This window comes from Cinclus cinclus, chromosome Z (genome assembly GCF_963662255.1).
Source record: "Cinclus cinclus chromosome Z, bCinCin1.1, whole genome shotgun sequence".
Lineage (NCBI taxonomy): Eukaryota > Metazoa > Chordata > Aves > Passeriformes > Cinclidae > Cinclus > Cinclus cinclus.
Genome location: NC_085084.1, coordinates 61,098,091 through 61,111,399, shown reverse-complemented (window position 1 = coordinate 61,111,399; position 13,309 = coordinate 61,098,091). Strand labels below are relative to the sequence as shown.

The window sequence follows — 13,309 nt, the reverse complement described above, 5'->3', positions numbered from 1 at the left end:
TTTTACAGCTGGCCAGCCATTCTGCAGCTCTATCATACCACATGCTCTAGGGAACCTAGAAAAAAATGCCTTATACTTAATTAAACTATTCATCTGTTTAGAAAATATCTTAATCAGAGGTAATAATTTTATCTGGGAAGAGAAAGTGAAGCTGTTCTTGGTCATTTATGTGGTCTCACAGTTCTATGAACATATACATAGTTTGCTCTTACAGGAACTTTCTAAACCCAAATAGAACTGAACTAAAACAGGTAATCATAAAAATTACTCAGGTTCTCAAATAACATATATTGCCAGTATTTTTTGTACATTTCAAGAAATCTTAACCAGTGCACCAGTGCTTGCGGTATAAATTAGATTACAGAGTTTGTGAAACATATGAAAAGAAACTCATATTGAACCCCCAGGGAGTATTTTAGTCACAGACATCAGAAACATCATAGCCTATGCCCTTTCATCGTTGTAACCTAGTTATTATAAATACAGCAAGTGCCATGCTTGTTAAATTTTATGTCTGCATATGAAAATCAAATTTAAGTTTTGTATCCTGTAGTTTTGTGAATCAACTTGCTCCTTCCTCTCAAGATCAATTTATTGTAGCAGAGGTGAAGAGTTCATGAACTCTGAAGCTTTAGTTTTTAATTCTGCAGATTACCCCAGTGTGTGTTGGGGTGGGTAGTTACAGCTGAAAGGTGAGTATAGAAACATACCTCAGGCAGGGAAACCAGTCGTCAAGGTAGAGAGCTGTGTGTCTAGTTATAAACTTTTTGAAATCACATGTGACTGTCAGTGTTTGGATTTTCTGGGAATGAAGGTTGTTGTTTTACTCCTATATGCTTTAGAGGAAGGATGGACAGCTAAAGGAGGTCTGCTGATCAGTGCAAAGGGAAATAGAATAAACAAATGTAGTGCTTGTGATGGTTTTCGTGCCTGCCTGGACTAAGCCGAAGGATGTTGTCCTGCAATTTTGAGGATACTTTTGTATCTTCAAGAGGCCCTTGAAAAAGTTCCAAAATAAACTAAGTTAGCTGCCGAGCAGTCTTAGTCAATTCTAAAGACATGTGATAGAAAAATGCAAGCCGAGGGGTTGACAGACTAAGACTATTGCATATTATAATTTCACTACCACCAGTTAAAGAGGACAAAGTTGAGACATAGGCAAATTGTCGATTTTCTCCTGTAGTGACAACTGATGCACAGGCCCTATTCAGGTATACTGGCTTTTTTTTTTCCCCTCAGATTTGGAACCAGCAATGCAAGTCTTTCCATACCACCATTTCATGATTGAAGCTGCTTTCAGCAAGGTGTATATAATGTTGAAGTCCCCACACTGCATCTTACACTGGCCTTTAAAAAGTGTTTCTTTTTTGTTGTACTTCGTAGGGGTCAGCAGCACTGGGCAGCAGTGGGCAAGAACAGAATCACTTTGCTCATTCGTGTGGTACACCTCATACCACCATCAGTCTTATGTGGAGTTGGAAAACATTGTGGTCAGTCCTGTAGAGCAGGGTTCATATTATTCAGTTACAAGGCCCTAAATGGAACTACCTAAATTAAGGAAAAAAAGCTTATAAAGGAATTCAAAGAAATTAAATGGAAATTAGTCTTTGATGTGCACTAGGAAGAACAGGAAGCCCAGGAAATGGCTGGAGAAGGGGCATGGTGTCCCAAAGACTGTACCATTCACACTTATCACTATGTGGGGACCTAAAGAAGCTTTCTAACTTGCCTACTCCAGGAAGTAACCAAGGAGTGTGCTATTTGCATTAGAACCAGGCAGATACTAGATGTGTCAAGTGTATCACACAAAATTGCATATCCAGGAGTGAGTTACTCCCAAAAAGGCTGTGAGGCTCTGGCATGTCCCACAAGCACATCTCTGGGCTTTTGACACATTACGTTAAGAATCTGTTCTTAGGAGCAGCATCACACCTGTGGCAGATTTAGTGCTCGGCTAGTGTGTGTTAAAAATATAGCAATAGAAAGGGGAACAAAAGATTGGGAATTTAATTAATTTTCAAGTAAAATTCACTTCTCTTATTTGGAAGGAAAAGTGAAGCACTATTTTTGCTTTTCTATCCAGCTATTTTAAGTGAACCAGGGTATCAATACAGCACATTTATATCATTAAAATGGCTTATGCATAACCAGCTAGAAGAAAAATGTAATCACGTAGTAGTTTTTAAATTATTTAATTAGGGGTATTAACTGTTTTAAAGTAGTCATGTGTTCAAATTTAATGTCATACATAAATTAATATCTCTGGCAAATGTAATAATTTTTTCAGCTTGTGTAATATCTCAGATCAGTTGGTGTATCAGCTGAGCTTGTAATCCATATATCTGCCAGTGATATACTTAACACTGTTCTATTCCCTTACCGGAGTTAATACTTACTTAATATTTGCTTTTATAATTAATTCCAGAATGTCTCGCTGCCTGTCTTTTGAAGTGTTTGTCACAAGAAAAGTGAGACAAAGGTATTTTCTATTGCTCACATTACCTATGGCACAAACCTTTGCTCTGTAGGTATGAGTGATAGCTCCTAACCAAAACTGTCATCACATTCAATGGCATAAAGGCCATGAAGTCTTCACTGCCAAGTAGCTTTCCCCAAGTGTACTGAGGACAGTCAGGCTTAATTACATGCAATTTTATAAACACACTAAAGGAAGTTCTTTCAATTACCACCTAGACTTCATCTTCAACAATTCCTTGAAATTAAATATAGGGACCAAGCTGGTTTAATTAGGTAATGTTTATTTTACATAGAACAATCTCCAAAGAATATTTAAAAAACCCAATCTAAATACTGATCTTGTTGCATTTATTTTCTTAAAAAACAAAACAAAACAAAAGACAGACAGGCACAATTTAGGTATTCAAATACTTCAAACTGAACAACTGTTCGCTATTCAGATTTCCCCAATACCACTCCAAAGGCTGTGAAAGTAGAAAATGTCATTTTGCACGAGGCAGTAGTGCATTTAGTAGGAATGAATCGCAAAATATATTTTTGTGAAGCAAGTAGTTATTGTCACTTTATAATTACCTATAAAATTTTTTGAATTGCACAATAAGTTTGCTTTGCAATTGACAACTGCCACAAAATAGGCCTAATATGTAACTAAATATTTGCTCAAACTATCCCTTAGAAACAAATTAGGTTTTCTTTTGGTAAATACTTAAAATCTAGTATCAACTATATTATATATCTGAGGTAATTTTAAAATGTTTCAATAGGAAGAGGTTTATATATTTAACTGAAATTAATTTCTGCCTACCTTAAAATCTACACAATAGCTCTGTGTCCTAAATAATATTTTGATTTAAAAGTACCAACACCAATGAAATCTGGAACTGTTTAAATGCATCGATTTCTTGGTTTTCTGTTTTGTTATCAATGCTGAAAAGGCACTGCATACATTCCTCTAAACATTTGGTGTTTTAGGGTGTATTTTTAAAAGTTAGAAGCATCCAAGGACAAACTTCAAATGTTTATAAGCAAAAAAGTACTGAATAGACTTCCCACTGGTTGATGAAGTCCGTGATATCTGAAAGTACTCATTTTCCATAGAACTTCTTATTCAACAAGAATATGAGCAAATTCACATTCACTTTAGCTTTGTCAAACATTTTCATTACAGCCACACCTTCATACTGCATCTGAAGCAAATCCTGAAATGAGAAAAAAATAATTAGTGTCTCTCTAAATCCATATCTTACAGTGACAAGATGTGGTGAACATCACCAACTCTAGGTTCTTCAAAACATAAACAGTTGTAAACAGCTATTGGGATACATGTAGAAAACATTATGCATCCTCTAGATCCTAAGCTGCAGATGGTCACTAACAACAAACCAGAAGAAATATTTTTTTGGTGTATTTCCATTTTCTTTTAGTATTTCCTGCTTGCTACTGAACTAATGTGGTGGTTGATTCCATGTAGTTGCCCCAGTATAAGCATTAATTCAATGCTCATGTCCAGCATCCTGCAGATGTTATACAGTTATTCTGTACATGAGCTGCTGCTCTGTACTGATTGACTGATTCATGCATACACGTGAAAAAAATACTGGAAAAGTTTGTAGTTACAAGAAATACAACAGCAGCTATATAGCAAAGTAACACAGTTCAAACCTGGAAATGGAGTTGCACTTTTTCCATCTCAACTCCTAAAAATTTTGCTTTGATTTCGAAGTCACCCACTTCTTCTCCAGGTGTGATATCAAACATCACATTCTTAAACCTTGAAACAAGAAAGGTAATTGAATACATAGGCTGTGCAGTTTCATATAATCCAGAGACAGTTTTGGGGGAAAAGCCTGCAGGACACATGATAACTTTGACCACAAGCATTGTTGTTGGTGTTAGAAGAATCACTCCATCCCTCCCACCCTACACTCCATGGCAGTGTCTTCTTAGAGACCTTCTGGTGTATTGATAGTACGAAATACAGAATTTGGAACTCTTTTGTATTGGCAAAACATCCCCCAAAACACCCAACCCAAAAAACCAACCAACCAAAAAAAAACCCCAAACACCAACGTACCAACCAAAACCAAACCAATGAACAAAAAACTCAACAAAACAAAACACACGCACACACACACAAAAGGCAGTTCAGTGAACAAATTGGATCAAACATCCAGTGGATAGAAACAGGGCAGCCCGATTTTCCTTCTGCCATGCCCAAGCATTTCCTTGCAGGTACGTGTGGCTTCCTCTACCTGATGAATCCGCTTGGAAAAAAACAAACAAACAAACAAACAAAAAAAAAAAAACCTGGAAAAACCTTTTCCATGCAAAAGATGGATGGGAAGGCACAAGGAATGGAAGTCTTTCACTACCACAGCCTCAAAACATCCATTCATCCTGCCACAGTGAGGAAGAGAAGAAAACCTGAGGTTTACTAAGTTACTTGAAAGTGACTGGTCAATATGAAAATAAAAAATTGCTACAGTAGCTTAAAAAGGTGATCATTAATAGTGAGTCTGCTGCCAGACTTGTACTTGGCCATGTAAGACAGTGCTAGGGCTGGCTTGTGAAAATATTTTCCCAAGGTAATCATAGAGCAAGGTACAAAGTAAAAAATTATGACAATTAGACTCTAGCATCTTTCTGAATGCAGAAGCCTGAGGTAATTTTAGCTGTGGCACAGGAAACTGTTAAGATTTCCTTTATCAAAAGCCAGGCCCCTTCAGAAATTGTTGATTAGAAAATGCTCAGAATTGTTTTGTACCGCACTTACTGATTGGTTTGAAGATCTTCAATTTCTAGGATAACACCTTTTTCATGAAGTCTTGCTGCTGTGTACTTTAGTGAGGTCTGTTTCAGTTTTTTGCTTCCTTTCACCTCCTCTTTTCCATCTAATTTAATTGACCTCCGTGAATTTCTGGAAAGAGAACAAGAAAACTGGCTTTTGGTGTATTTGTCACATATTTAACACTCCAGCTACTCTTCTAGCCATATTTAACTTTCTTTCACTCTTTCTTGAACTTCTCTAAAAAAAATTAATAAAAAATAATAATAAAAAAACAACAACAACAACAACAACAACAAAAAAAAAAAAAAAAAAAAAACCCAAAAACATCCCAAAAAGGAGTTAGAAGCATTTTTAGCATACAGTGAATCATCTAAACATCTTGCCAATGAGTTTGAATAATCTTTTAGCACTTCTTTCAAATCTGTTGTGAAATGCAACTCTAACCCTAAAGAGTCCACAATCCTCAGTTTAAAATAGCAATTTGCAAACTTAAGGTGATATAAATGGTAAATACTCTGTACTTAGAGTTCATTTTTGGTTCAATGAAGTGTGCACTGGGAAAATTCCTGTTCATATCAGTAAAATGTTTTCACTTTTAACATTTTGGTGGCATTGGTGGAGGCATTTCAAGTAACTGCATTATATCTGAAAGGAAAAATTATTTAGGCATTTATTTCCCCCTTTTTCATCCTAAAGACAAACCCCACACCTTTTAAAGAAGGAAGAAATCAACAATTACTTCCCAAAGCTTCATGGCCTACAAGCATGCAAATGGATCTGCAAAGTAGCACCAATTAAATATATTGAAAAAAAATCTATACATCTCAGACTTTTCTTTCTAAAAGACAGTCAAATAAATGCAAGGCTTTAATTTCCAGATGCTGATGCAGTTTACAATGCTCATGGACCTTGTGGAGATTGTCAGTCTGTTGGAATCAAAACTTTAGATAAACACCTGCTCTGCCTCTTGATAAAAAACACTAAAAGACACATTAGAAAAGAAAGGAAGACTCAACTCACTTTCTTGTTAAGTTGTCCAAGCAAGTTTTTATATAGGTATTGTAATAATTAATTTGTTCCTCATAAAATGCTGTCTTGGAGTTAAGTGCATTCAAAGTCTGCTGGAGTTTCACCAATTCAGCTTTTCGATGATGTCTGTATCTTCTTTGATTCCGGATATCCTAAATAAATTTATTAATGTAATTGTTTTATTAATTTGAAATTTTAAAAAGCCTCAGTTCATTACCATTCCAGTTTGTAATTACAAAATCTGACATAATTACTGAGAAAAAGCACAAAACTATTATGTTAGTTCTTACAAAAACAGTACCTGTAGGGAGTTTGTTTGCATGGCAATCACATTGCTACTTACATATACAAGCAGTGTTGAACTTGTCTGTGCTCTACAGGGCCTAACAGACCCAGAACTCATAAGAAAGATGTTGTTGTGCTAAAGATAGCTCAATATAGTACGATTCTTATGGCCAGTATGCGTTGTGAATGTGGAATAGGATTTGTTGAGAACAGTTCCTGTGTTTCAGTATGGGCACTGCATTGGCCCACTATTCTTGTGTCATGCCCAACCACAGCAGATTACTGTTAATACCAATCTAATAATATTTCATAGGGATTTAAGTCTTTTGAAACCTTACCAAGACCAGCGCCATTCTTAATTGGAACAACACTGGGCAATTCTAATTACCATCAAAATATACAAAGTTACACTGAAACATTATAGGGGAAGAGTTAAATCATTGGCAGCATCAAATTCAGTATCAGATTTGGATAACAAAGGTTGCAGTTTTTCTGTCATTCAGTTCAGGCTGTTATGCAGGAGTGTACTCTTTCACTTATTTTGTCAGGAAAAAACAATTTGCTTCATATGTGTATACTTCAGTAGTTTAGGGTAGCATTCCCTGAAAAAGATGTATTTTACTTCTCTAATTGGAATGGATTTAACTAGATGCTAAAAACTGTATATATGCAGGGAAACACTCTAGTTACCTTAGCAATCTCATTTATAATTTCTTGGTACTTAGTTGCTGAAGACACTAGTCCTGCCTGTTCCAATGTCCGGAGATTCCTCTGAATTTTCCTTTTCTTCTGTTCTATTGGTAGCTGCCCATCTTCAAAAATAGACTGACTGTGCTTCATTTTCTCTGGAGTTTTGGAATCTAAGATGGCACGTTTTTCCACAAGTTTCAAGTTCTCAGATTCCTGGAGGAAAAAAAAGCCCAGAAAGTTATTTCCCAATTTTGATAACTCTGAAGTGTTTAAGTACATTGAATTCTCAAAGGATATTATTAAGAATGAGGTTGCAGGCTTTACGTCCTATTACCACTTCGTCTCAAAGTACCCCATTTACTGTGCCTTTGGACACACCTTAGGTACATAGGGACAACACCTAGACATACATTTGAATGAATCAAAATGTCTAATTCAGCCAGGCTCAATGACTTCAGCAAGTTGTGGGAAGACTGTCCAGATATCACAGGTGTTTCCTACATACGTACACACTGAGGTTCACTATAATCTGCGTATTATTAACATGCAGTTCTGCATGTCAGGGTCTACAGGAAAGACTTCCAGTTGTGAACTCTTCCCACTCAATTCCCGTACTAAGGATAGCAGTAGTTCCCTGAGATTTGCTTGCATCTATCAAGCAAATAAACTAAAAGGTCAGGGAACTTGAGTTACAATACTGAATTTAATGAGGGGGGAAAAAAACAGTAGAAAGATTCATCTGAGGCTATTTGATTGTATAATATAGGAGAGAAAAGACCATGTTTACAAAAAATGTAAAGAAAATATTCTAGCCACATTGTAGTGACTCAAATACAGAAAAAAGAATCTAGTATAGTCTAGCTCACAGCAGGACATTTTTGTTTCCCTCTGAAGCTGTTTCCAGTTATACAGTAAAAAAACCTATACAAGTTCATATTTTGAAGACTGTAAATCTGAATAGTCTAAAACTATCAACAAACAATTTCGTTGTTATAATGTGATGGAGAAAGCTGTCAGAGAACTGTTAAGGCTTTCAAATAGCTATAATAAAATACTTCCTTCACTGTTCAGGCACAGTGTAACACTTACCTGCTGTGCAGTGGCTGGTGTTTCTAGTATTTCTAAGAGCGTATCCCCTGGTTGTGTTCGTATCACATCCACGATGAGTCTTTTGGTCCTTTTGAGAAGGATATATGGATATTACAAAACAGTTATCACTGGATGACTTGTACAGGTCATTTCTTCAACTATAAAAGTAGCAAACTCCCCCTTTATTATGGATTCTTAGTAAAATTTGCTTTCTAGCTTTTTATGTTTCACAGCTTTCCTTAATAATATTGAGTATCTGGTTTCTATACAGTCTGACTAGAGAAATACATGTAAGCTTCCCACCATTTATATTATAAAACAGATAAACTATCACAGTAAAACAGTAACTGTTAATAAAAACACAGGCAACAAGTCCCATGTGGATTTTGTGATCATGACTGAACAGCAGACAGAAATAAAATGTTTGAAAAGCCTGAGCTACTCATCATTCCTTTAAGAGTCATATTTACTGAATAAAGTGGAAATGCACTCAACTGCTGAACTTTGAAGGAATTTTACATTTGATGCAGTGTATTTACACAAACCACTTAAGGACAGATATTTCTCTTGTGACAACAGACAAGCAGGATTTCCTTAATAAAGAAGGGGAGCTGCTACACCCTGATATGTTAGCCAGTTCTTTTCTTGGCAAGAATTTATCTCATTCCTGCTGCCTATTAGTTCTTAATACTTCCAAGAACATCCTGCTACAGAATTCTGTTAACTTAGAAGACAGGATTACTGAAATAGCTCATTATTCTCAACAATTACCAGAAAATTAAAGATGCAGCTTAAGTTTCCAAGGAAGATGTCTAAATACTGTCAAAATTGCTGTGATAAAACCTAATGGTTTAAAGTCATAGTCTACCTAGGTACAGTTGCTTCTTCAGAAGTAAAACTTGACATCATTGGAAAAAATCCAAAATACTTATTTCTGATTTAAAAAAACCCCAAACAACTTAATAGAATCAGATTTGAATTACAGCCCATGGCTGCCTAGTTGCTGCCTACCTAGCTGTTGCCTACCTAGTTACTGGTGCTGTCTTTCCCTTTAATGTAAATTTCTGCCTTCACATTGTGTAAGGTACATACAAGCACAGTAATAGAGAAGAGGAGCATCCTGTCCTCCCCCTTACTCAAATGATACTAGGATCTTAAGTAGGCCAATCCCTTCTCTGGACAGCTTGAAATAACTTCAAAAGATGGGTGACAATAATGTGGAACTGAGTGCTGTTATATAATTAATTTTTACTATAAAGTAGCCTTGTATTCCACAGTATCTATGTAGCCATTTTTTAATTTGTTCACCAGACAGGATAAACATTATTTTCTTTCCTGGATAAAGACATGCAGCATGCACTATTCCTGCTGAAGTAACAGTTACATTCTTTTTAAATGGCCAAGGACAGTATATCAGGAAAGTGTTTATTTTTGAGGGGGAGGAAAGCACATGTTAATACTGTCTGACCCTTATAAGTCTAGAGCTTTTCAGCTCTGCTTTCCCAAGGCTGGGGCATTTTAAAGCAGAGTGTTTTTACAGCTTCATGAAAAAGCACTTCCTAAGTTAGATAATGCAGTCACGCTCCAAAACACAGATGGCAATATATATTTTTTTTTCTGGAAAAACTGACAATTCTTCTGACTTTTGGAAAAGTTTGAGTGGCACCAAATGCAAACTGGCTTGTGAAAACTGAATGAACTCAGCACCTCAGAAATGCACTTAGGCAGGGCAAATGCTTAAAAAGCAGTGTTTAAAAACAAACACCATTGCCAGAATATAAATGTTTGAGCAAAACTTACTTTATCATCAGACTTTTGAGATCCTGATCTTCACCTTCTCGTAACTCATATTTGCTTGTTAGAGACAGTGAAATCTCTGTTTTTGCAAGTTGATTTAGTGTGCTTTCCCTGTTGGGGTCATTGGGATCAACAGCTCCTTCCCCTAAAAGGAAACATATCTTACTCCAAGTTTTCCAATTTTCCCATGCTTCAGTACATGAAGCAAACAAGTACCTAGATGAATTACTGTAAATAATCAGAAATATTAAGCTTATTATATAGCACCTCTATTCCTTCCACATAGAAGAAGTCTTTTTTGGGACATTGAGCAATCAAAACCATAACTTGGCTGTTTATAAGCCTATGTACAATATTGTGGAAATTACACCAATCCTTGCTTTTAAGGCTCCCAATGTGCAAAAGACTTTCAATGTCATCTTCTCAAAGAATAATACCAGCTATATAACAACCTTTATCCTAACATGCAGTGATAACAAGGAAACAGAAGAGTAGCAGCTATGTTAACAGGCTATTCACTTGAATGTTGGTGTTATGCATGGCTCCTAGCTACTTTCTAAGCAGTTTTCTACAATAAATGCAAATTAAGTATCAGTTAAATGCATTACTTTCTAATAAATTTATGTAATTTTAGAAAAGTGATTCTTATCTGTATAATTAAGTATCAAAAGAAAAAATGGCTTGTTTTAGAATTCTCTATATACTTTGAAAAAGTTTCTACCCAACACTAGCAAATCTTAAGACTGGATTGCTAAAAAAATAATCACTTGTTTCCTATCTGCACAACTGGATCACTCAAAATATTACTAATATTTGGATTTTGAATCACACATTAATTTTTTAGAGTGAGTATTGCAGTTAGAAAAATGTTCAAATATAAGGTGCAATGTTACAATAAGAGTTTGGAAAAGAATCCTGTAGTAAACAGAGAAGCAGATGCTATTGCTCTGAGAGACACAAGAGTACTTAAGCTTCTGTTTAATACTGCCCCTAGAATGAAGTTACCCATAAAGACAAAAAACAGCTTACCAAGGAAAGATTCTATATCAGGAACAGGTCCCAAACCTTCCAGCAATTCGTTCAGGAGGTCACTAGTCTCAGGGGCAATGGCATCCTGGTGTTCCAAAAGCAGCTATAAACAAATTTGAATGAAATCATCATCCAGTTAAAGATTTCCTGGTATTGTTATACTTGAAAGTATATCTGGAAACTTAATGTTGAAAAACACAGACCTAGCATGATCAGAATTATGGAGGACCTTTCCAAGGCCAGGAAGCACCTTAGATTCTGCGCTAGAGTTTAGAGTTGCCCTTGCTGTAAAAGAGCTTGTGTTGCTCCTCCAGCAATTGTCTCTGGGGTGCTAAATGTCATGACTGAACAGAAGATTTGCAATTAGGACTAACGAAGTCCTAATCATCACAGAATAAAGGATGATAATCCCAAGCAGAGCATTTTGGTGCTGCATCCTTAAAATGCAAAGGAATAAAGACAGCGTTGGCGATCCATAGAACTTTCTGTATATCCATTCCAGTAGCTTACAACAGCACCAGAGAAGTCTTTCAGAGAGGACTCTATTTTCTAAGTGAGGAAGCTGCTCTGCAGCACCCACTGCACATAACAGACAAGTTATGTCAGATATTAGACTCACTAAAAGGAGTATTTGATCAGGGCTAATGTTCACATACAACTTCTGGTCATTACATGCAGGCATAGGTTTATAATTTCAAAAATTAAAAGAACAGGCACAAAGACAAAACAGAAAGTTTGTTTTTAGCAGATTTAGTTCACTTGAATAAAACTAATTTATAGTGTGGCCTACTGTGAGTTGTACCTTTTCCATAGTTTATCTGGCACTATTGGAGAGAGATTCTTCGTGGTGTTTGTGGGCTTTTTTTTTTTTTTTTTGACAGGGGATTGTTGTTGTGGGGGTTTTTCTTGACTTGGGCGGGGGGGACACACAGGGGACATATTACAAGCCAGGAAACAGAGTAATATCCCAGTTTTAGGAGGAACATGTGGTAAACATTTAACATACACCCTATTAAGTCATACTTCAGACTGCTGTTTTTCTGTTCTTCACCCACAGTAAGAACAGGCACGATACCACAGCATCAGTTTTTCTAAATCAGATGCTTGCATCTGCTTCCAACAGGTCATGTGACAGAATGCCAGAGCCACACTATACAATTTCTATTCCCAAAGGCTCTCCTTCAAACTGCTTTCACTTTCTTACCCAGGACAGAAGATTGTTTTGAGGCTAGAAATAATGTTAGGAACATAAATGTTCTTTCCCCCATCAGAAAGTGTTACATGCTAATAATTATTTAGGATGATGCTTTTGCATGAAAGCAGCAATTGGATTTTTCCTAGGGGAAAAAAAAAATCTAATATTCAGCTTCAGAACATTTCAGAGATGAAGTGAAGAAATTATTTCAGATGAAAGAATGAAAACTAAGCTTTTCCCAGAGAGTTTAGCTGCAAATATGTGATAATTTCTACTCTATAGTCTGTTGACTAGTCTGTTTTCATTGACTTACTGAATGGGTATTGATAATTTCTTCAATGGAGATATATATGACAGGCTTGCTAAGGGTCACCATATCAGAGTATTCATCAATATTGAATTTCTCCTCTGGTTCAGGAACATCACATGCTGCTTGAAAAAAATTCCTAAGAGAAAATGAGAAAGACTTCAATAATTGTCCCTTAAAAAATTCACTTTATTTGGCCTGTATAAAAAAGCCACAGTCACATCTTTGACATGCATTATGTTTCTCTTATAACCTGCAATCTACCCTCAATGTTTCAAGGAGCTTTTTGAAAGCAACATGTCAATAGGAATGATAAAGTGTTCTGTTTCCTGGGTAGCTGGCAGGAGACTTTTAAAGGGGTTGGGTTTCTTCCCCTCCTTACTAAACGAGGAGTGAAAACTTGGTAAATATTAAGGACTTAGAGAAATATCTATTTAATGCCCTAGAAGTTTTAAAAGAATTTCTCCTATTTTATGAAGGCACTTTGCAGTATGAGGTTTACTAAGAAGGAATTGATTGAAATGGATGTACAAAATTTCCATTTGTCCTGCAAATGTTTACATTGCTGTTAGACAGAAAATGAGCTGCTCAAAATGAGAGAAAATGTAGTATTGTTTATAAA

At 36.0% G+C, this 13,309-nt stretch overlaps 1 protein-coding gene across 2 annotated transcripts in view; it reads right to left on the bottom strand.

Annotated features, from left to right (window-relative positions):
- Positions 1 to 2,783: 2,783 nt before the first annotated feature.
- Positions 2,784 to 13,309, bottom strand: part of IQGAP2 (IQ motif containing GTPase activating protein 2) — a 101,603-nt gene continuing 91,077 nt past the window's right edge. The window contains exons 27-35 of one of the 2 annotated variants that reach the window (XM_062512847.1): positions 12,694 to 12,826; positions 11,186 to 11,288; positions 10,160 to 10,301; positions 8,360 to 8,447; positions 7,271 to 7,483; positions 6,287 to 6,447; positions 5,252 to 5,383; positions 4,141 to 4,249; positions 2,784 to 3,677 (exon numbers count right to left, since the gene is read on the bottom strand). In XM_062512847.1, coding sequence (XP_062368831.1) covers positions 3,564 to 3,677; positions 4,141 to 4,249; positions 5,252 to 5,383; positions 6,287 to 6,447; positions 7,271 to 7,483; positions 8,360 to 8,447; positions 10,160 to 10,301; positions 11,186 to 11,288; positions 12,694 to 12,826 — 1,195 coding nt within the window. In that variant the 3' untranslated portion in view covers positions 2,784 to 3,563. Of the gene's footprint in view, positions 3,678 to 4,140; positions 4,250 to 5,251; positions 5,396 to 6,286; positions 6,448 to 7,270; positions 7,484 to 8,359; positions 8,448 to 10,159; positions 10,302 to 11,185; positions 11,289 to 12,693; positions 12,827 to 13,309 lie in introns of both variants that reach the window. The other variant, XM_062512845.1, reaches the window with a different exon arrangement.